Genomic DNA, 24,342 nt, shown 5'->3' with positions numbered 1-24,342 from the left:
GACAAGAAATAAAGAGAGAAGGCAAATGATTTCTCATACATTTTTAAGTCACATAGGTTAAAAGAGAGAAATAAAAAGCAAAGAAAGGTTCAAAATATAGAAGTTAGTCTAAAACAGGACATAAACAAGATACCAGGCCACTGACAAATGAAAGCTAAACCAGTTTAAGGAGGAAAGATGAAAGTAAAATTTAGGTTAATACCAAGAACTGAGCAGAGAGAAGTTTCCCACGGTTAGTCAGAGAACCCTTATTTTCATTCCATTATTAATTCTATTCCTCTGACTCCAAAAGACAGTATTACTTAACTAAGCCAAAGCAGAATGACAAATTAAATAAAATTCATATTAGTCCAATATGACAACTTTGCTCTTCCTCCTATTACTCTAATAAATTAATAAGTTTATGTATTTTATGTATGCTTTGAAAAAGACTACTGAAGGATGACAGACCTATAAAGTTATACTTTTTCTTGAACTTTTCCTCAAAGTAATACAGTCTCAAAGTATGCAAATGTGCAGTATTTAATAGTTGATACTTGGAAGTTTAAGGAAAGCAAAGTACAGCACAAAACCCAGTACACAAAAAAATTATAAAATACTAATTTCTCCAGGAACAGTTTTCAAAAAGAAAAATCCTGTGCTCGCTTCGGCAGCACATATACAAAAAGAAAAATCCTATTAAGGTGTACACTGTCTTCCAAACAATACTATACTATAACACACCAAGCTATTGTTTGCCGCTGCCAGTAGATGGTGCTAATATCCACATGTGAGCACTATGTACTATTATACATAGTGTAATAGTACATAGAGCTATTGTACTAAATAAAGATGGCCTTCCCAATCAGTGCATTCAGAGTCCCGTAGTTTAGCTTGCTAGAGTTTTGAAGTACATTCCAAACATAATTTTATCTCTCAAATTACAATCAAATAAAGATTAAATTTTTTCTCAACATTAAAACCTTAAAAATAGTAAAATACGCTGTGTCTTTGAACAAGTATCATATTTTATATTTAAAGATCTGAGAGGACAGAAATATTATCTGTATTTCCAGAATCCAAAACAACACACTACATAAGAGCCAACTACAGACATTCTAGATTTGAATCCTGGCCCCAACTAGTAGATATGTGTTATCTTGGGCAAGTTACTTAACCCATCTTGCTCAGTTATATCATCTGCTAAATGAAAAAAAAAAAAAAAAAAGTACCTACCTCATACAGTTCTTATAAGGTTTAAGGGAGATAATACATATAAAACATTTAAAAAATGTTTAGTACATAGTGAATACTCTATCAGTGGTTGCTATTATTATTGTTTTGTAATCAATAACAATGATCGTCAACAGAATAAATAAAATATAGGTATTAATAAATTACAGAGCATAAGAAGGAAGGTACTACAAGAACTTGCAAAAACACAGCTGAATCTTACTAACATAATTTTGACTGAAAATAACAAGTCCTGGGGTCCCTGGGTAGCTCAGTGCACCAAGTTCTGCCTTTGGCTCAGGTTGTAATCCTAGGATGCTGGGATCAAGCCCCGCATCAGGCTCCTGGCTCAGGGGGGAGTCTGCTTCTAACTCTGCCCCTACACCCACGACCCCACTCTTCTCTCTCTCAAATAAATAAAATTTAAAAAAAAAACCCACATCCCAGAAAACCAAATACAGTATAATAATCCATTTTAAAATAGGGGCAAAAATAAATAAAACTAAAAACTTATTGTGTAGATATTCATATATATTATTTTACATATATGATTATAGATTATACATGTGAATATATATATATGAGTACATATAATTATATATGATATATATTATTATGCCTTCTTTTTTTAGAAAGGTAAGAATAAACACAAACAGGAAAGAGGTTATCTGCAGGAAAAGTACAGAGAAGTGGGACAGGGGAAAAGAAAGTTATTGGTAAGGTCCAGTTCTTAGGTTGGATCCAATACAATGGAAGTGTAAATTAGTTAACCACTTTGAGAAATGATTTGGCATTATGAAGCATAGTCTAAAAATCACTTCCTCTGTAACTTTAAATCTACTCTTAAGCAAATAGCAAGAGAAAATCTTGCTCATGTACACCAGTAAGTATACACAAGAATATTCTTAGCAACATTGTTTGCAATAGAAAAATAACTAGAAACAACTCTGCCAACAGAATAATGAATAAATTATGACAATTAATTCTAGTATGCTGGAAGTAAAAAAAAAAAAACTACAACCATACACAGTAAGACTGAATCTCAAGAACACAGACTGACCAAAAACAGCAAGTTACAGAAAAATATATACACATGATACCATATATACATTGAAAAACTGTATTGCTTAGGGATATAAACATATGCTAAAACTACACAGATAAGTAAAGGAATGGATAAGCACAAAATTAAGAGTAATGGTTACCTCTGAGAAAGGAAGAAAAGAGACGGGATGGAGCAGGCGGCGGGATGGTGGCATACAAGGGATACAGAAACTAACGGCAAGGCTTTAGGGAAAATGGTGGCAGCTCTGGCTGCACAGACTTTGATCTCTTTAAATCCCAACATAAAAACAGGGCAACTAGAAAGCAAAACCAAATCCCATCCAAAACACTTAAAATTATGTGACAAGGTATCCCTTCAAACCCCAAAAAGCAAAAGGGCAGAGACAGCAAGACCTCTACTTTTTGGAAGGAAGAACGCAACAAAGTGGCAACTAATGAACCTAAGAACAAAACAACTCCAAAATAGCAAATGAGTATTCACTGGCAAGTACAAGAGGCCAATTTGGAAACAATAATAACAGTTGAAACTGGGAGAGACTCTGGCATTCTCCAATACCAGGTGAGACAAAGGGTCCATAGTAAAAAGGTCTAAGGGGTTAAAGCAGTTTGGTCCCCATGAAGTTTCAAAACGGATCCACCTAAGCTGTCTCCCAGAACAAGCCCAATGTGAAGAAAACACTAGTATACAATCAAAACTGAGCAGTACAGAGAAATAGAAGAAATGGAAGGTTCAGGCCAAACTGGATTAAGGGGAAAGAGACACAGAAAAACTGAGAAAGGTCTGGTCCTCATCTTCTGAACACTATAAAAACAACAGAAGCAGGAGTTAGCTCTATGAAGTCATAACATCTTTCCTGAATTCCACCTTACCCTAAAAGTTCAAGAAACCTAATTCAACATAAAAATGACCAAAAGAAAGATCAAGGTCAAATCCCACATAAATTTATTTAAAAGAAAAAAAAAGCAGAATAAATCCCTACAGACAATGAAAGCATTCAGGAAAATGTGTCCACCAAAAAGATCAAAATTCCAACCTACTGTTCAAAATAAGCTAAAGACATTAAGAAAAGTGATACAACATATAAAAGAATATACATCAGAATCAGAAAAACTGAGAACTGAAGATACAATTCTCAGGGGAAAAAAAATTCTTTAAAGGAAAAGAAATCACTTCAGTAATGAAAACCAAACTAGAATGAAAACAAAGAGAAATAAACATAACAATACCTTGAAAGAAATAGAAGGGGAAACATTTTAAATTTTTAAAAAGAGATTTTAAAAGTCACTGAAGAAAGACAAAGAGCCATATAACAACCATACAAGTCTTGAAGAGTACAAATACTAAAATAACTTGTTCTCAATTAAAAACAAACAAACAAAAAGTACCTACTAAAAAGAACGTAACACATACCTAAAAATATTGACCCAGAAGGACCAACATCAAGACTTATTGTATTTACATTAGTAGGCCTTAACAGGAAAAAAAATTATTTTGGGCATCTAGAAGAATATGTGACTTATAAGGGAAAGAAAAGAAAGTGATCACCAAACTTTCTCACAGCAATGCTTTATGACATAAGAAATGGAGTAACATTTTAAAATCCTCAAAGATACAAAGTACGATCCAATTTATTTATACCCAGTAAAACTGACTTTCAAGTACAAAAGACAAAAACACCAACATATGGGATCAATGATGCATCTCCTAGAGCATAAGCTTCAAACAACTAAAATTACTAAAGAGACACAGACATAAGGACTGGTGATAAGCATTAAGCATACAGTTAACTGTAAAACTAAGACTAAATGAGGATTAGGAAGTGAAAAGTAATAGTGTGTAATGGTTGTAAGGCTATGTAGAATAGCACATCTATTTTAAAAATGGGAAGAGAACGAGAAGTGTATATGCAGAAAAATTAATGTAATCCCATCAGCAGAAGTTTAGTACTGTTACTCAAAGCTACTGTGTATTGTGTGTATACTGAAGAATAAAAGAAATGAGTAATGTTTTAATATTCTAATTCTATTACGTCTTGTGCCATCAAGAAAGAAAATTCTTAGTATAGAAGAAAGGATACACACACACACATACGCGCACACGTGCACACACACCACAAATATATTACATATACATTATTATACACACAGAAAGTTTAATGAAGGCTCTATGGTCTTGAATTTGAATTAGAAATAGAATAATTTTCATCCTTATTATTCCTAATTCTGTCACTGAAAAGACTTAGAAACTATCAATTCAGTAATAACAAACATCTCTAGTGCTCCAATTTTGGTCTTGAAATGCCATTTCTCACTAAGAGAAACCAGAGCTTCTTAGAGAAATGAGTGATTCCAGAAGAAAATTACAAGATGAATCTTAATATTAAGTAGCAAGGAGCTAATCAGTTTGAAGAACCAATCTGAAGAAGCTCCCACCAGCCAAAGATGAAAGAATTTGGTCTTCAATAATGACAACTGCAATTTATTGAAACCTATAAAATATGCTTAAATCCATAAGTTCATAATTACTCAAAAAACAATAAAATAGTCCATCTTTGGAGGATGACAGAGGATCGATTAATTACCATGAAAATTGGTATGTAAAGATAAAGAATCAAGGATTTATCCTGCTGTTCCTATGTTTTCGTACAACTGGATAACCAAATAATAGATTAGTGGGAAGTATTTATTTATACTACTTCATATAATACACAAGAAAAGATAGAATTAGACTATTAACATTTTGTAATTCCCAGTTAATTAATTCAGTCTTTAAATGTAAGAGTGCTAATGTCAACAAAAAAAGAAAGCAAATCAGATATTGTAGGTCTCTTATGGTCTTGCCAAAGGGATCTAACCTAAATCTGATTTGTATTCTGAGTCAAACTACCAATTTTCAGGAATCCTCTGTATCCTCTGTAGGATACAGAAATATAATGATATGCACCATGAGTACACAATCAGTGTGTTCCAGGCTATGGAAAACTCTACATGTCAAATGACTCTGGTTCTTCGAGAGATAAATTATAAGAGAAAAAGGGAATGGAGAGGAAACCTATAAAATGAAAGCAACTTAAGAAACATCAATTTTGGGACGCCTGGGTGGCTCAGTTGGTTAAGCAGCTGCCTTCGGCTCAGGTCATGATCCCAGCGTCCTGGGATCGAGTCCCACATCGGGCTCCTTGCTCAGCGGGGAGCCTGCTTCTCCCTCTGCCTCTGCCTGCCATTCTGTCTGCCTGTGCTCGCTCTCTCCCCCTCTCTCTCTGATAAATAAATAAAATCTTTAAAAAAAAAAAAAAAAAAAGAAACATCAATTTTTTTAATAGGCATGACTAAAGAATAGTGTCTAGGGATGAACATTCGGATGATAAAATTATAAAAATATACAAGTAATTACCATTAAAGTGAAGATAATGGTGTGCTACTATAATGCTTATTTAAGGTGACAAAAGCATTGTGACTGGAATGGGACACACAGAAGGGGGTTTTAGAATGAATGGTTAAGTCTTATCTCTAGACTTGGGTAGTGGATTCAAGGTTATACTTCAGAATAATTCATTAGGCAAAACACTTTTTCATGGGTTTTCTGAATTTCACTTTACAATAAAAAGATTCTTATTCTACATAATGAAAATGCAGTTTTTATTGTATCACAGTTCTTAACACTTCACATATATTTTATAAATTTTCTTTTGTACCTGTTCAGTATTAATTGAAAATTTTTAAAGAAAAAAATATTGTGGGGCGCCTGGGTGGCTCAGTGGGTTAAGCCGCTGCCTTCGGCTCAGGTCATGATCTCAGGGTCCTGGGATCAAGCCCCACATCGGGCTTTCTGCTCAGCAGGTAGCCTGCTTCCCTTCCTCTCTCTCTGCTCGCCTCTCTGCCTACTTGTGATCTCTCATTGTCAAATAAATAAGTAAAATATTAAAAAAAAAAAAAGAAAAAAGAAAAAAATATTGTAATAAATCAATAAATAAAAATAAGACAAAAGATTTGGTCCTAAAAAAAGAAAACTGTTCAAAATGAACATATTATCTAAGGGCACCTGGGTAGCTCAGCTGGTTAAATGTGTCTGCCTTTGGCTGAGGTCATGATCCCAGGATCCTGGGATAGAGCCCCACATCCGGCTCCCTGCTCAGCGGGGAGTCTGTTTCTCCCCCTTCCTCTGACCCTGTGCCTGCTTGTGTGTATGCTCTCTCTCTCTCCACCACCCCCTGAATGAATAAATAAATAAATAAATAAATAAATAAATCTTAAGGGAAAAAAGAAAACTCATCTTGGTTAAGATCATAGTCCAAATGCTAAGTTGAATTCAGGCCCTGCCATTCACCAATTTCCTAAGCCTCAATTTTCTCCTATACAAAAATGGGATAATAAAAGATCTGAGGATAACAAATTATATTTTTATAATATTATTTTTTGTTATTTATAATATTCATATATTATTATTATATTATTAATTCACCATGTAAAAATGCATTTATTTTCCATTTCTAACATACCTTTTAATTTAATCCAAGAAAGCATCCATTTATAGAAAAGCAATTTTATGTCATTTAAGGGATCAAATAATCAAGATCTAGAATTCCTTACTACTCAAGTACAGAAATCCCTTATAACAATGCATAGCAGTCCATTTCTTTAGCAATGTATTTATTGAACATAGAAAAGTACTTATCACACAGTTCACAAAACAAAGTCCCTGTTCTCATAAGCTATTATTCTAGTAGAATGACACAGACCAAGATAAAAAGAAATAAACAGATAACAGATCAGATAGTAATAAGCCTAAGAAGAAAAATAAAGAAGAATGATGTGATACTCATGGGAGAGGAGGTACTATTTCAGTCAGGGAGACCTCTCTGAAAGAAAAATAATTAATTAATTAATTAATTTAAAAAATATATATATGCCTTCTAGGGAAACGGCATTAGAGAATAGACTGCAAGCACAAAAGTACTGAGGTAGAAAAATACCCTATGTGTTCAAGAAATGATAAAAGTAATGGTGGCTAAAACAGAATGAATAAGAGTACAGTAGAAAGACATTACATCAGAAAGAATGAAAGGAAAGATATTGTAGGGTTTTATAGGCCACTGTAAAGAGTTTTAGATTTTGTTCTTAATCAGATTAAGAAACTACTAAGCATAGGAGTAATATATTCTTATTTTAATTTTTTTTATTTTTTAAGTAGGGTCTATAACCAGCATGGAGCCCCACATAGGGCTTGAACTCATGACCCTGAGATTGAGACCTGAGCTGAGATCAAGAGTTGGACACTTAACCTACTGAGCCACCCAGGCACCCCTCTAACTTATTTTTATTAATCACTTTGTCCATGCAAAAAAGAGTGGTGGTTAGTATACAAGAGCAGAAGTAGAAATGACAGTAAGTGTCAGACTCTGGCTATCCTACCTTTTATATAGTCTCAGCATTATTAAAATTGTAATAAATTAAATTATAAAAATTATAATAAATGCTAAGTTAATATCTTTTTAAAATATGGTTATAAAAATAAAAGTCCTTGAGAAAGGCTTTTAAACATAGCATTATACCCTTGAGGTCCACCCACGTTGTTGTAAATAGCAAGAGGCATTCTTTTTTATAGCTGAATAATATTCCATTCTACGTATATACCATATTTTTTTATACATTTATCTATGGATGGACACAGGTTGCTTCATATCTTGGCTATTATAAATGATGCTACAATAAACACAGAGGTGCATATATCTTTTCAAATTAGGATTTTCATTTTACCCAGTAGTGGAATTACTAGATCAAATAGAAATTCTATTTTTAATTTTTTAAGGAACCCTCATTCTGTTTTCCACAATGGTTGTATCAATTTGCATTCCTAGCAACAGCACACAAGGGTTCCTTTTTCTCCACATCCAGGCCAACACTTGCTATTTCTTGTGCTTTTCACTTTAGACATTCTGACAGGTGTGAGGTAATATCTCATTGTACCTTTGGTTTGCATTTTCCTGATAATTAGTGAATGGTCCTAAAAAAAGAAATGCTAGATGGTATAATGCTAAATAACATAAGTCAGTCAGAGAAGACAAATATAATGATTTCCCTTACACGTGGAATTTAAGAAGCAAAACAAACAAATAAAAAAAGAGATGAAGGGCCCCTGGGTGGCTCAGTCGTTAAGTGTCTGCCTTTGGCTCAGGTCATGATCCCAGAATCCTGGAATCAAAGCCTACATAGGGCTCCCCAAACAGCAGGAAGTCTGCTTCTCCCTCTCCACTCCACCTGCTGGAGTTCCCTCTCTCGCTGTGTCTCTCTGTGTCAAATAAATAAATAAAATCTTAGGAAGGAAGGAAGGAGGGAAGGAAGAGAGGGAGGGAGGAAGAAAGGAAGAAAAGAGAGACCAAAACACTCTTAAATACAGACAACAAATTGCTGGTTGCCAAAGGGCAGATGGTGATGGATGAAATAGATAAAGGAGTTTAAGAGTACACTTATCATTATGGGCACTGAAATGTATAGAATTCTTGAAACATTATACTGTACACCAAAACTAATATAACATTATATGTTAATTATACTTCAAAAAAAGAAAGAAAACACATAACCAATGGAAGACTATGCTTCTATAAGAGGTGGTTAAACAAATCTATGAGAAATAGGAACACCTGCCTGGCTCAGTTGGTAAAGCATGCACTATTGATGTCAGGATCATGAGTTTAATCCAACATTGGGAGTAGAGTTTACTTTAAAAAAAAAAACTAATTTATGAGAGATAGTGGCTATTAAATATTAAAGTTCTAAAGTCAAATTTCCTGGTTTTGATCCTAGTTCAATCACTGAACACGTAAATTTTAGCAAAGTTTCTCAATACCTCAATTTTCTCATTTGTCAAATGTGAAAAATAATGGTTAAATATGATTAAATATGAATATAAAGAATTTAGCTGATATACAGTTAAAAACTCAGTAAATATTAGCTATCACATTTATTATTCTACTTCCACTTATTTCCACTGCCACACATTTCCACTATTACTTTTTCACACAGCCATCACTACTTATAATACTCCCCTTTAAGACTGGTTACATACCCATTTAAAAATTATCACCAAAAAAATGAACTTTAAGTATTCTTAACATTACATATTTGATACAGTTTTTATTCAAAAGTATAGTTTCTGCTTCAGACATAGCAAAGCACTTTGTATTATAGTTTTCTTTTAGCTTTATGGATCACTCTCCTTAAGGATAACTAAATATTTGAATTTGTAAGAAACCAAAGCAATTCCTGCTAACATTTTTTTCTTCACTTCAAAATTAAATTAAAAACAAAATTAGGGGCACCTGGGTGGCTTAGTCGTTAAGCATCTGCCTTCAGGTCATGATCCCAGGGTCCTGGGACTGAACCCTGCATCAGGCTCCCTGCTCAGCGGGAAGACTGCTTCTCCCTCTCCCACTCCCCCTGCTTGTGTTCCCTCTCTTGCTGTCTCTCTCTCTCTCTCTCTGTCAAATAAATAAATAAATAATCTAAAAACAAACACAAAACAAAATCAATGCTATATCCCATAAGGCTCTGAAAAATCCAAAAGAGGCTATGACAAGAACAATTATTACATACGAATCATAATCACTTGGACTTTTTGTGTAGTTAGTCACATTCTTATTTTATCCTGCTGTATATCTGTATGTATGAGTTAGTTAGATAAACCGTTTGGGGCCAAATATTTGGTGCCCTTTCACATTTGACAAGCTTCCAACTCAAATACATAAGAAAATGGTAACAATACTTGCCTCTGGGACAGAATATAAGTGAAGGGCGAGAAAGAGACAAACTTTGCAGTTAAAAACATTGCCTTAATTTGGGTTCCTTCCTTAGCACATGCATTCACTTTTGGAACATAAAATAGGTTTTAAAGAAAAAAAAGATTCATTTATTAATAATTTACAAAACAATTTTTTAAATGTCTCATATTTCACCATAATGGCAGCTTACCAGATTGAAGATGCCAGTAATATATTAGTGTTGTTTGCAAGAAACCTCAACGGAGGCTCTGCAAGCAATACACAGGATAAAATTCCTCCACCAAAGCAATGGAGCATAGCAGTAAACCAGCTTGAAAGAGGATTCTTCCATGCCACTGCCGCAGCTCCTGAAATGGTAAAGTAAAAATGTGGTCTGAGATAACTGTATGCTAAACAAATCCTAAGGTACCAATGGCACTAAAGAAATAAACTTCTTAATTTCGTAACTTTCGAAAGCTTACTATTACTCATAGGTGTGGCAATCATGATCATCATAAACTCTACCTATTATTCTTTAAAGCAAGACTGGAAACATTTTAAGACACACATAATTTGGGGCATCTTTAAAATACTCTGTCCGGGCTCTTACTGCCAGTTTCCCAGTAGTACATTATTATAAACAATCTCCCTACCTACTCTCTCCTTTTATTCCCAGCCCTATTTTAAGTACTTCCAGTTGATATGTCAGAGCAAATCTGAAGAAAAATTATCTTAAGCACTTTAAAAAATAAAAGCTGAAATAAATAAACTAAGCTTTTAACATGACAGGCTAGAAACAGAATCACAAAATAAACCCAGAGGTGAAAGGGTGATGAGGAACAGATATACACACAATCTTAAAATGCTTCCTAACAAGGCACTTATTAATTACAGAGGGAAATAGTAATTTTAGAGTGGAGAAACCTTGCAGACATTACTATAAACAAACATCAGGTGACTCTTGTTATGATTCACCAAGAACACATCTTTCTCCTACAGTACTGCTACCAACAATATATAACCTAAACTAACTTAATCAGATACACCCAAACTGAGGGTGCTTCTGGAAAAAAAAACCTCGCCTATACTTTAGCAAAGCTAAGTCAAGAAACACAAAAACAAAACAAAGGCTGATGAAATGCTCCAGATTAAATAACATGAAAGAGACAACAACTACATACAGTGCATATTCTAGATCATATCCTGGAGTGGGAAAGAATATTTATAAATGACCTTTTTGGACAACTGATGAACTCTAAATATGGACCCTGGACTAATAACAGTGTTGTATTACTGTTAAACTTTCTGATTTTAGTAACTGTTTTGTGGTTCGTAAATATTAACACACTTAAGTAATTTGATGTAACTGGGCAAATGCTTCCAATTTACATTCAAGTGGCTCTGAAAAAATAATATGCATAAATAAAAACATTCAGAGAGATGCTAAAGTACAAACTTCTAGTTATAAAATGAATAAATTCTGGGGATCTAATGTACAGCATAGTGACTACAGTTATTAATACTGTATTGTACACTTAAAATTTGCTAAGACAGTCAATCTCAAGTCACTACCACCAATTTAAAAAAAAAAAAAGTAACCATGTGAGATAATGGGTGTGCTAATTAACTTGAGAATCATTTAACAATCCATATGCATATCAAACCATTAAATTGTACACTTTGAAGATATATAATTTTATCAATTATACCTCAATAAAGCTGGAAAAAAATAAATGGGGCAAAATGTAAATGGTTGGTGAATCTGAGTAAAATATATGAGAATTCTTTGACCTATTCTGGCAATTCTGTAAGTATGAAATATCAAAGGGAAAGTACAAAAAATAAAATAAAAAATAAACTCAGCCAGAAAAATAGAAGCAATTTATAAAAATAAAAGTAGAAACCCATTAAACAGAAGCTAGAATAGGGAAATGAAGATGGGCAACCAAAAAGCCAACCCAAAGTTATTACTGGAAAAGACCAATAAAACAGACCATTGTTCAACAAGTCTAAGAAAGGGGCAGGGGCAGAAACAAAAATAATGCAAAACATTAGAAGGAAAAATAAGGAAATAGTTTTATAGAGTTTTTTAATTATAGGAAAGCAACATGCATTTAATCTAATAAATGTGAAGATACAGTTGAAATGGACAGTATAAATCAGCCAAAACTCCCTTAAGAATAGACAGAAACATGAATCTACATATAACTATGGGGAAAAAAAAAACTATAGGGCAAAGATCTATCTTAAGAAAGGTGCTAACCTCAATAAATTAATGGAAAACATTTACCAAATATTTTTGGATTACTCATTTTTATTCTATATAACCATTATGGAATATAGCAAAGGAGAAAAACTTAAATCATTCTATGAAACATACTCCCAACATCAAAAATTATAAATAAAGAAAAAAGAGACAATGAGAGAGGAAGGAGGAAAGGAAAAAGATAGGAAGGGAGGGAGGAAGAAAAGAAAGGAAGAAGATACACAGTAATTCTTAGAAGTATAATAACAAATTGAAATCAGTAGTTCTTTGAAAAGGTAATAAATCATGACCAAGTAGATTTTATCGAAAGAATTAAAAAGGATTCAATATTTAAAAATTCATTTAAATCATTCACCATACTAACAAATTATCATCTCCCCTTTAGAGAGAGTAAAAGACCTAAAAATTCAATGTTCCTGATTTTCAAAAAAATCTAGCAATCTAAGAACAGAAGGAAAAGTACTTAACCTGAATTAAGCTATAAAGGGAAAAACTTTTTTGACTCCACTAAAATTTAAAACCTCTATATGAAAAAAGTCGGGAACAGTGTTTTTCAAATTACATAAGGCAAATTTCAGTAAATCAACAAAAAAAGACAACAAACACAAGAGAAAAATGAGCAAGTCACAAAGTGGGAAATATAAATGATTAATAAACATACCAAAATAAGAAAGTCCTCCCTTAAGTCATCAGTAATCAAGAAAAAGCAAAATTTTAAAAGATGTTATATTTCTCACACATCCAATTGGCAAAAAAATTTACAGCTTAATATTCATTAACTTATTAGTCAGCAAAGGTCTGAAGAAATTCATATACTCCTGTGACAGTATTAAAAAGTCATTCTGAAGAATAATTTGGGAGTATAAGTTTATAAATAAAAATTTTGATTTAAAACTGACTCAGTACCCAAGAAATGTCATACAAGAATATTAAAGCAGTGTGTTTATAATACTGTGAAAAAAATGAAAAAAAAAATCTAAACAACCATCATTAGAGAACAGTTAAACCATGATCATTTGTGCTATGGAATATTATACAGGAGCAATAAAGAGTGTGATAAAGCAGTATCAACATGGGATATTGTTACTCAGCAAAAACAAAGAACCAAATACAATTATGTAGAACAGCAGTATTACAGCATGGAATCATTTACTTTTTTCAATTTTTTTAGAATCATTTATGAGCAAAAATGCAAACACGATACATTTCTCTAGGTACCTGCATACCCATGGAATGCAAAGAATAGGTTTGCAATACACCAACATGTTAACTGTTACTGTCTCTTGAGGAAGCCTAGGATTTGGGAGGATGCTCAAAGGGGATTTAAATTTATTTAATTATACCAAGCATATTATTTAATCATATTGGGATTCTTTTAAATAAAATGTTCATTTACTAAATGTATAATTAAACAAAATTTTAACAAATTATGTCACACCCAATCTGTGGAATACAATGCATCTATTTAAAAGAATGTAGCAGCTTTACAAGAACTGATGTGACAAAAAAAATCATATGTGTATACATAATATGTACAGTAAGAAATTATTTACAGGGAAAAACAGAAAACCAGTTATTCTATCAGAATATTATACAAGTAATAAATAAAATAAGGTCTGCAAGAATTTATAAACAGTTAACTGTTGTTATCGCTTAGGATGTATGTGTGAGTTCAGTAGAGTAACATCATCATACTTGTATTAACATGGGAATTCGGGGTGCCTGGGTGGCTCAGTGGGTTGGGCCTCTGCCTTTGGCTTGGGTCATGGTCTCAGGGTCCTGGGATCGAGCCCCACATCAGGCTCTCTGCTGAGCAGAGAGCCTGCTTCCCCCCCCCCCTCTGCCTGCCTCTCTGCCTACTTGTGCTCTCTCTCTCTGTCAAATAAATAAATAAAATCTTTTTTTAAAAAATGGGAATTCATCTGTGTGTGCTCAGGAAAAAAAGCAAGAGGAGGAGATAAAAGTCAAATAGTGCAACCCATCATTCCATACAACAAAATGTGCCCAAGAGTGAACATGAGTTGGCAGATGTGCATTTTCTGTGGTGTACACATCCTGTCAAGTGAAGTGATGCCAAGGTTTAATGATATGCATCTGGTGATAACTCAAGAAATGGTGCCCTGTTCCAATTGGAAGAAAAATCAGTTATGAGAAATGTGCTAAAAGACAGGGTATCAATCTTCAGTGTAGCAATTTCCCCTAAACTTTGTTTGATAATACATGATCATGCTCTTTAAAGCCCAAGTCCCACAAAAGATGTGATACCAATATGTCTCTACCTAAATAGTATGACCTACCTAAAAATGTGTATAGGCAATACAGCACCACACAGTGATGACTGATTATAACATTGGTCAGTCAGCCTAATAAATGAGTATAATCTTTTCTTTAGGTAATGGTCACTAGCTCCCATACTGCACCATCTTCATATTGAAAAGCTATAGAGAGGGGCACCTGGGTGGCTCAGTCAGTTAAGCATCTGTCAGCCTTGAGCTCAGGTCATGATCCCAGAGTCCTGGATAGAGCCCCACATAAGGCTCCCTGCTCAGTGGGGAGTCTGCTTCTCCCTCTCCCGTTGCCCCTCCCCCCACTTGCCTGCACCTGTCTCTCTCTTTCTCTCTCTAATAAATAAAATCTTTAAAAAGAAAAAAACAATATAGAGTGCTTAAGGGTACAGACTCTAGAGTTTAGCTGCTCAGGTATAAATCCTGGCACCAGCACTTACTTGTTGTGTGAAGGCAACAAGTTAATTGTTTGCTTTCACACATCTTTTTTTTTTTTTTAAGATTTTATTTATTTATTTGACAGACAGAGATCACAAGTAGGCAGAGAGGCAGGCAGAGAGAGAAGGGGAAGCAGGCTCCCCACTGAGCAGAGAGCCCGAAGTGGGGCTCGATCCCAGGACCCTGGAACCATGACCCAAGCCGAAGGCAGAGGCTTAACCCACTGAGCCATCCAGGCGCCCCCACACATCTTAAACACACACACACACACACACACACACACACATATAGAAGAAGCAAAGAAGGGGCGCCTGGGTGGCTCAGTGGGTTAAGCTGCTGCCTTCGGCTCAGGTCATGATCTCAGGGTCCTGGGATCAAGTCCCGCATCAGGCTCTCTGCTCAGCAGGGAGAATGCTTCCCTTCCTCTCTCTCTCTGCCTACTTGTGATCTCTCTCTGTCAAATAAATAAATAAATAAATCTTTAAAAAAAAAAAAAAAAGAAGAAGAAGCAAAGAAAAAAGAAACCTACATCACAGGGTTGTTGTAAGGATCAACTAAGGATCAACTACAAGTGAGTACTTTGAAATCACTTAGAATGGGGCCCTAGCACATAGTAAGCAACTAAGTATTAGCCAATCACTATTATTACTTAAGTAAATAAAAATAAAAAGCAAAATTACTCTCTCCTCTCTATTTCTGCCATTCCATCACACTCCTATTTGAGTTGTCTGAGGCAACTTTCAGGCTTTTTTCCCTATGCTTATTTACACACATACACCCCTTTCCCCCTTACTCTTAACTCTCTTCCAACCCTACTGTGTGTGTGTATCCCTCTCTCTTTCTCACAAGCATACCCTGGTTAGCTCTAGAAATGCATTCTGGAAATGGGAGTTCTCACTGCAGGACAGCCATAATGGGCCCATCAGAGCACAGTCACTACGAAGAACACATTCTAAGGTAACTGATTACTTTGAATAAACATACAATTAGAAACACTCACTGGTGTCTGTCCTCTACAATTAGAAACACTCACTGGTGTCTGTCCTCTACGTTCCTTAGTATTACTCTAATGCAGATTTAGCATTACCTTCATCCACCTGATACTCACCACTCACTGACAACCAAATTCAAATGTACCCAGGTTTTCCTTTGCAAAACAATCCAAATCAAATTTACTAAATGATTTCATACTAATGATTTGCTCATGTAACATTGATTTCTGATTACATTTGTCAAAATAACTTTCCTTTTTCCTCAACTTGCACATTTTACATATAAGTATTAGCTCCATTTATAAAGTTCTTATTATTAAAATTCTAAGAGACTTTTGTATAGAGTAGGTGCTCTATAAATGTACTGAATGACAGAAAAATATATGTGAAATATTTCAAGAGGTCAAATATTATGATTTCACTATCATGAATTTCCTTTTGTATTGTACAAATCAAAGAGGCAGCTATAATTACATACCAGTTTTGTAACATCTTTGTAGGACCACTAAGCCCTCTTAGCTTAAGTTTCAACTTTCATAAAATGGGAGTAATACATAACTTATAAGGATTAAAATAAAGAAATATACATAAAAACACAATTACTACCTAGTACATGGCAGACGCTTTGTTGACTTACCTACTGAATGGACTGATCATGACCCACAGATAAAGTAGGCAAAATGTGACCTCAGGCTGCTTTTAATCTCTGAGCCCAAGATCTAATTCTTTTGAGTTCTTATTGCAAGGCTGAGACAAAAACAACAAACCACAGCTCTAAAAAAGTACTCATAACCCTAAGAGACTTAAATCAGCAATACTAAGATTTTATTAGAGAAAAAAAGAAAAGAACTGAATTAAAGGGTTTCCCTCACATCAATCTTTTCTGTCTAATTCTCAAAATTACATCGGCTGGAAAAACTTCCCTAAATCAAACTGGCCTTTCTATAATGCTCTCTTTAGTATGCACACTATGTTAACACATTTTATAGTTATGAGGCAACCCTATGACAAATTTTCTTAGGTGTTATGTTCCTTTGTATATATCATAACAGTACCAGAATTAGTTTACCGTGAAGTTAAACGGTGAAAATACAGAAAGTTAACCAGAAACAGCCTGTGTATCTTTCCAGCATAAAATAATTTTCAATAGGAAAAAACAGTTAGTATGATAGCTTTAATTTTTTTCTCAGTTTTAAAACAAAGATATATTGGGCGCCTGGGTGGCTCAGTGGGTTAAGCCGCTGCCTTCGGCTCAGGTCATGATCTCAGGGTACTGGGATCGAGTCCCACATCGGGCTCTCTGCTTGGCAGGGAGCCTGCTTCCCTCTCTCTCTCTCTCTGCCTGCCTCTCCATCTACTTGTGATTTCTCTCTGTCAAATAAATAAATAAAATCTTTTAATAAATAAATAAATAAATAAATAAAACAAAGATATATTCCTTTAGCCTAGGAACAAGCTGTGATAAAATTAAGATGTGGGTTTTTTTTTTAATTTTTAACATGCTGATATTTAAAAGACAAAAAATTCTCTGTCCTACCTTGAGTTAAGATATTTGTGATATGCTAGCAATGGAATTATTTTCCCCAAAACTCTTAGCAAAATTTGTCACACTGAAGCCTTACTCTAATTCAAAGTATATGAGTTTTGAAGCACTCATAACCACCTATGGACTTGAAGATCAAAATAGTTTATTGTGAAATGAAAGCTAGAAAATGAAGTCATATTCTACTTCCAGTTTTGGATCAAGTTTGAATCATAGTGGGCCAAGTAAATCCATAGACCCACCTTGTGATTATTTCCCCAGTTCCTTAATGTATAACTAGAACAAGACATAGTTGCTAACACAAAGCCTATGTTGATCCTCTGATCTATGGAGCAAGGATTAGTAGATGGTAGAAACATTCAAGTAAAATCTCCTAGAGTTTCTCCTCCTCCTTAAGGTATCTTTAAAAAGCAATACCACAGAGATGGGTGCTATAACCAAAAACATCAAAGCTGAAAAGGTGGTGATACCTTATCACATCCCATTTAACATGCTTATTTGGTCTATATGTAAAGCAGAGGGATCTTGGAAAAAGTGAATTATCATAATTGTAGACAGGTAGTGACTCCAATTGCAGCTTGTGTTCAAGATGAAGTACTTCTACTGAAACAAAGCAACATAACCCCTATAACCTGGTAAGCAAATCCTTTTTCTCCATATTAATTTGCAAGGAACCCCAGAACCTAAATACTGCAGTCTTGCCTTAATTCTATGTCAACTTTCCTGCTCTCCGACAAAGTCCACAGAGATTTTGATCATACTGGGAATCCAAACTACATTACACTGACCCTACACTACATGACACTGATGACGTTATACTGACTGGATCTACGGGCAGGAAGTAGCCAGTACTTTGGATATCCTAACATGACATAACCAAACCAAAAGTTAAACTCCACTGCTAGGAATCTGTACCTGTCAGAATCCAGTAAGGAAAGAGAAAATACATGGTTATTTTAACAGAGAGAATTTACTCTAAAATCATTAAATATAAAATTGTTAAGTAATTGTTGAAAAGGTAAAAAGTAAATACTATGGTATCACAGAGGTATCAACTACAGAAAGCAGTTTACCATTGCTGGGGAAACAAAGGATGGGCTGAAATTATTTAAATTTAGAAACACGAACAAACATCTCTTTAGAACCAAAACTGAGACTCCTAAGCAGGGAACATTAACACTGCTCAGTCATTGTTCTAGTCCAGCCTACTTACTCTACAAATGAAATACTGGGTTTTAAGTTCTTATCCCAAACTACCCAGTTAGTGATAGAGTTTTAACACTGGTCCCCTGATTTTATGAGCTCTTTCTACCAAACCGCATCCCCTGACCAATATTTTATGTCATGTCAATCAAATATTCTTTCACTTATAAATTAAAGACATTTAAGTAAGATTCTCTACAACTAGTAGAAGTAAATTGTGAACTGTCATTTCTTAGACATCCTTTTCCACCCTACACTGGGCAGAATAAACTCAGTTTTTAAAACATCACAGAACAAGGGGCACCTGGGTGGGTCAGTGGGTTAAAACATCACAGAACAAAAGGGGCTTCTGGGGTTTCATGAATGTTCTATTTTTACCCAGATGTTGATTAAATAGATATGCTCATTTTAAAAATTCATTGAGCTATACATTTACAATTTTTGTACTTCTCTGTGTGCTATGTGTGGATTCATAAAGACAGCAAAACTATGCTGTCACCTTACAGAATCAACAGAACTGACAAATTCTTGACATATTAATCCTTTCATTTCCCACAAATTAGAAGGGGGAACAATAATAACTTTATTCCTGGATTTAATTCCTAAAAGCAAAGGAAAAACTCATTGGTGATATGGAAATGAGACAAATCATGGGAGAAAATAACCATGTCAAATGAAAGCTTATTGAGAAACTGCTAAATACTAAGAAACCAGAAACATTAAATGGACTTGCAAAAAGAGAGCAAGGAATATTTGAGAACTTTGGAATTAGCTGAAGAGCTAGCTCATAATTTATTAACCAATGAGACTTAAATACAGTTATTTCATTCCTGTAAGACTATTCCCCATCTGAAAAAGGAGTTCAATATCTATCTTAAAGAGATACGAGGATTAGAATTAAGATACTACAACGTTTTTGCATGTATCTGAAATGAATATCATTATTTTATAGGAAAGTATCATAAAACCTTTTGTGATACTATCAAAAAAAGAAGACTAATAGCACAGCTGAGTTCCTTTAGGGCTACAACAGCATCTTTCATCTTGGTATCCTCAATATCTAATATAGTGCCTGATACACAGTGGAGTTTCAATAAATATTTGCTTAATTGAAGTCCCTATGATTCCACAGAAGTTAGCAAAATAGTGATGGGAGAATTAAGGGGAAAAGCAAATTTTGTGTGTTAAAATCAAGTAGAAATAACTGTAGATTAAATTTTCAGGAAGTCTTACAGAAAATAGCAACTAGATATGAATATATTATTGAAGAAATGTGTCTAATTTAATCAAGATTTAAGAAGAGAAGGCAGATTAAAAATGTAAGGTAAGAGAAATTAAAGATTAAACTTTCTATTAAATGGTTTCTAATAGCCCTCAAGGCAGCATTTTCCAACTTCCTAATAAAATACCCAGAAAAATGGAACACAAGCAAAACCTATCCTAAAACAAAACTAAAAACTATCAGATGCCACGGTTTAGGAGGAACTAAAGTTAATTATTTACAAACGGAGGTAAATTAAGAAATAAAAAACAGGGGTGCCTGGGTAGCTCATTTGGTTAAGCATCTGCCTTTGGCTCAGGTCACAATCCCGGAGTCCTGGGATCAACCCCCACATTGGACTCCCTGCTCACCTGGGAGCCTGCTTCTCCCTCTCCTTCTTCCTGCCACTCTGTCTACTTGTACTCTGTCAAATAAATAAATAAAATCTTAAAAAAAGAGAGAGAAATAAAAAACAATCCAATTTATTAAATACCCTGATGTCTTTGCTTGAAGCACAAGTCATGTGGAAAAAGAAATGAGGGAAAAACCATCATCTGCCCTTGGATTTGAAGGCCTACAATCTGAACCAAACAAAAAAGGGATGCTGTCCTTATCCATACCACAGAAAGAGTTAACCCACTTTACATCTTGTTTCCACTGGCATTTTTTAAGATCTAGGTAGAGACATATAAGATGTAAACAGTAGGAAAGTGAGGAGTGAGGTACTGGCAATGGCAGAGCACATTCCAAAAGCCAAGAATCTCAAGGAGTAACATGCTTGAGAGAATAAAAAGAAGAATCAGGGCGCCTGGGTGGCTCAGTGGGTTAAAGTCTCTGCCTTCAGCTCAGGTCATGATCCCAGGGTCCTGGGATAGAGCCCCACATCGTGCTCTCTGCTCAGCAGGGAGCCTGCTTCCCGCCTGGGCACACCCCCTCACCCCTCTACCCCCGCCCCACCTACTTGTGATCTCTGTCAAATAAATAAGTAAAATCTTAAAAAAAAAAAAAAAAAGAAGAAGAAGAATCCTGGTAATACATGGATGAATTGTAGTTTCATTGTACTACTAGTCTAAGTTCTAGAGAATCAGTCAACGGTGGGTAAGAAAATGTTGCCAATTAAGTAAAAATTTACATAAAATATTGCCAAATCAAAATCCCTAATGAGTTAAAGTAATATCTCGAACAAAAATAATACCTCAAATAAGTGGAGCTTATCCCAAGAATGTAAGGATGGTTCATTATTTTTTTTTATTTTAATTTTTATTTATTTATTTTTTTAGAAATCTCTACACCCAACATGGGGCTTGAATTCACAACCCTGAGATCAGGAATTGCATGCTCTTCTGACTGAGGCAGCCAAGCACCCTGATTTATCATTTAAAAAAATGTATTACATTACAATTTTTTTTTTAAAGATTTTGGTTATTTATTTATTTGTCAGAGAGAGAGAGAGACAGCAAGCATGCAAGCACACACACAAGCAGGCAGAGTGGCAGGCAGCGGCAGAGAGAGAAGCAGGATCCCTGTCGAGCAAGGAACCCGATGTGGGACTCGATCCCAGCACCCAGGCATCATGACCAGAGCAGAAGGCAGCGGCTTAACTGACTGAGCCACCCAGGCGCCCCTATATTACAATTTAAATAGGAAAAACAATATGATCAACTCGATAAAAGTGGAAATACAAATTGCTAAGAAACTTAAGCAGTACACACCCAGCAACCAAGACAGATGCAAATGAAAACTATTTTTCTGATCATTAGAATGACAAGATATTTAAGAATGGTAACAGCCGGGGAGGAAAAAAAAAAGCAAAAACTGTGGAAGAAACAGGCAGTCTAACACATTTCAGGTAAAAGCTTAAATAATTACAGTCTTTTGTATGAATTTTATCATTTTTACCTGTTTACAAGCACTGCTACTGGAATATAAAATATTTTTCACACCATGTGTAATACTGTTTAAGCATTCAGTTGGTCCAGTGCTTCTCACATTTTTTGGTCTTGGGACTCCTTGTGCTCCTAAAAATTAGTGAACAGATGAACAGTTGCAAGGACTGGGGGAGGGCTGACTATAAAGGGACAGAAGGGAATCGGGGGTGAGTGAGGAAACTATCGTATATCTTGATAATGCTGGTCATCACATATCTGTATGTGTTCTCCAAAATCATAAACTTTATTATTATTAAACCTTTAAAAAAAATCAGGCCTGAAGAAAAAGTCTTGAAGACACCAAAGAATATTTATTGAGTTACAGGTATCAATATTTAACACATTAGAAACTGAGAAAATTTTAAAGTAGTACTTGATGTTTTCACTTTTAAAATAGTAACTGTACTAAATGTTAACATAAATTATGTATTCTTTGCGAAAAATAACTTTTCCAAAGCAAAAAACATTCAGTGAGAAAAGTCCCACTGTTTATATGCTAGCAAATCCCTTTTAATGTCTGGCTTCAAAGGGAAAACAACTGGACTCTCATTCTGTTTCTGTATTCAATCTGTTCCCATATCATAGGTCATGTAGCTTCTGGAAAACTCCACTGCACACTTATGAGAAAATTAGTGTAAAAAAGACAACATCTGCATATTATTATGAAAATAACTTCAACCTGGAAGTGTCCAGAACCCTAAGGGTTCCTGGACCACACTTTGAGAACTTGATTTAGCCTATACAAGAAAATTTCAAATATTGAATATGGCAGGATAATGTACTTCTTTTCAAATCAGGGAAACACTTTCTTATGCAGATTATCTGTCCTGCGTTAATACCATATTCACCTTTCCCAGGTCAAAAGGTCTACCAAACAATGCTTTATTTAGACTGAGCTACAAACACCAATGTAAATGAAAGATATTTCCGAGACCAAACAGTTTAAAAAACAAACAAACAATTGTCATGAAGAGGTACAGCACCTCCTCAAGCCCTCACTCTCTCTGTAGGACCAGGCAGCACGAACAGGGAGAAAGTAGAAGAAAATAAATGCCTGAACTCAAAGAAGAGATCCATTAAAACCAAAAGGCAAAGAGAATAACTGCAAACATCAAGCAGCACAAGAGCACACATACACTGAATGTAAAATACAAGAAAATATAAATATTGCTTCTTGGCCATATACAAAAAACAAAAACAAAAAAAAAAAACAACCCTCAAAATGCTGTATTCAGACTCTACCCTCAGTCTACACGTACTGAGTCTTGGACGGTGTCGGTCAGACGACGGAAAGGGGGGATCCCGTGTTTTCCAGCCATCACTTTAGCCAGAACGCTAAGCAAGGTGACAGAGCGCTGCGTGAAGAATAGTGGGGTGCCTGCTTGAGGCTTTTTAAGTGTTGATACAACTTTCAGGACCGCAGAACAGTCCAGAACTACTCACTCTTCCAAGCGACCGAGTCCCACTTGCAGTCCCCGGGACCTCGGTCCCCAGAGTCCCACTTGCAGTCCCCGGGACCTCGGTCCCCAGGTGACTTTTAAATACTGTACTTTCCAAGGAAGTGGCGGCACCACCGGGAGACGGCGCACATCCTGGGTGGACGCAGGCAGGACCCGGGCTCCCGAATGCCCCAGCGGCTTCCCTGTCCCTTGCCCCTGACGCGGTATCTCGGACCCGAGGTCGTGCCTCCTGGGACGAGTACCGGCGCCACCTCTCTTCCCTGCCTGTTTCCCCACCTGCGCTCGAGGGGTCGGAAGGGTCGCCTCGCGGCGCCCCTCCAGCTCAACTATAGGACTCTGGGACAGAAGCAACTCGGCCGTTCAGGCGGCCCAGGCCGTCCTCTCGGTGAGAGGTACCCTGAGGGGGACCGTCTGCGTCTCCCCGCACTCACCCGGCTGACGCTTCAGCGCCATCACGGACACCAGGTAGTGGGCGATATCAAAAAAGGGGAACATAGACGTGCGAGAAAAGGCAAGGGTCAGCTCGTCCCACGGAGAATCCATCACGACGACGGACCGCAGCAGGCGAAGCAGCCCGGACGACGGGTTCCTGCCGTGCGCGGCGAGAAGTGGGGGAGGGGGACCGCCGCGGCCGCGCGCCCTTTCGCGCGGCCTGGAGGAGCCCTGCGCGTGCGCCCTGGGACCCTCGCCGGCGCGCTTTGGGGGCGGGGCCGCGCGTCCCGGGAGTGGGCGGAGCGAGCGGTTCCCTGGTGTTCCGGCGGGAAATACATTACTTATGTTAACATTTAGCACCTTTATTATTTTAAAACGAATACGTGAAAGACTGTTTTAAGTTTTGCTGTTATAACTTCTTGAGAACTGTTTTTGGGTCCTCAAGAATTTTTTTTACGTCAGCTTTAAGGGTTTAATTTACGTACAGTTGGGACGCCTGG

General features: G+C 35.8%; 1 protein-coding gene across 1 annotated transcript in view; it reads right to left on the bottom strand.

Annotated features, from left to right (window-relative positions):
* The window catches only part of TMEM38B (transmembrane protein 38B), a 65,964-nt gene extending 41,860 nt beyond the window's left edge, over positions 1-24,104 (bottom strand). The window contains exons 1-2 of the mRNA XM_082695110.1: positions 23,842-24,104; positions 10,246-10,402 (exon numbers count right to left, since the gene is read on the bottom strand). Coding sequence (XP_082551236.1) covers positions 10,246-10,402; positions 23,842-23,953 — 269 coding nt within the window. The 5' untranslated portion in view covers positions 23,954-24,104. The remainder of the gene's footprint in view (positions 1-10,245; positions 10,403-23,841) is intronic.
* Between the last annotated feature and the right edge of the window lie 238 nt (positions 24,105-24,342).

Source organism: Mustela nivalis (genome assembly GCF_964662115.1).
Source record: "Mustela nivalis genome assembly, chromosome: 13".
Lineage (NCBI taxonomy): Eukaryota > Metazoa > Chordata > Mammalia > Carnivora > Mustelidae > Mustela > Mustela nivalis.
Note: the sequence above shows the minus strand (reverse complement) of the source record. Positions and strands in the feature narration are given on the sequence as shown.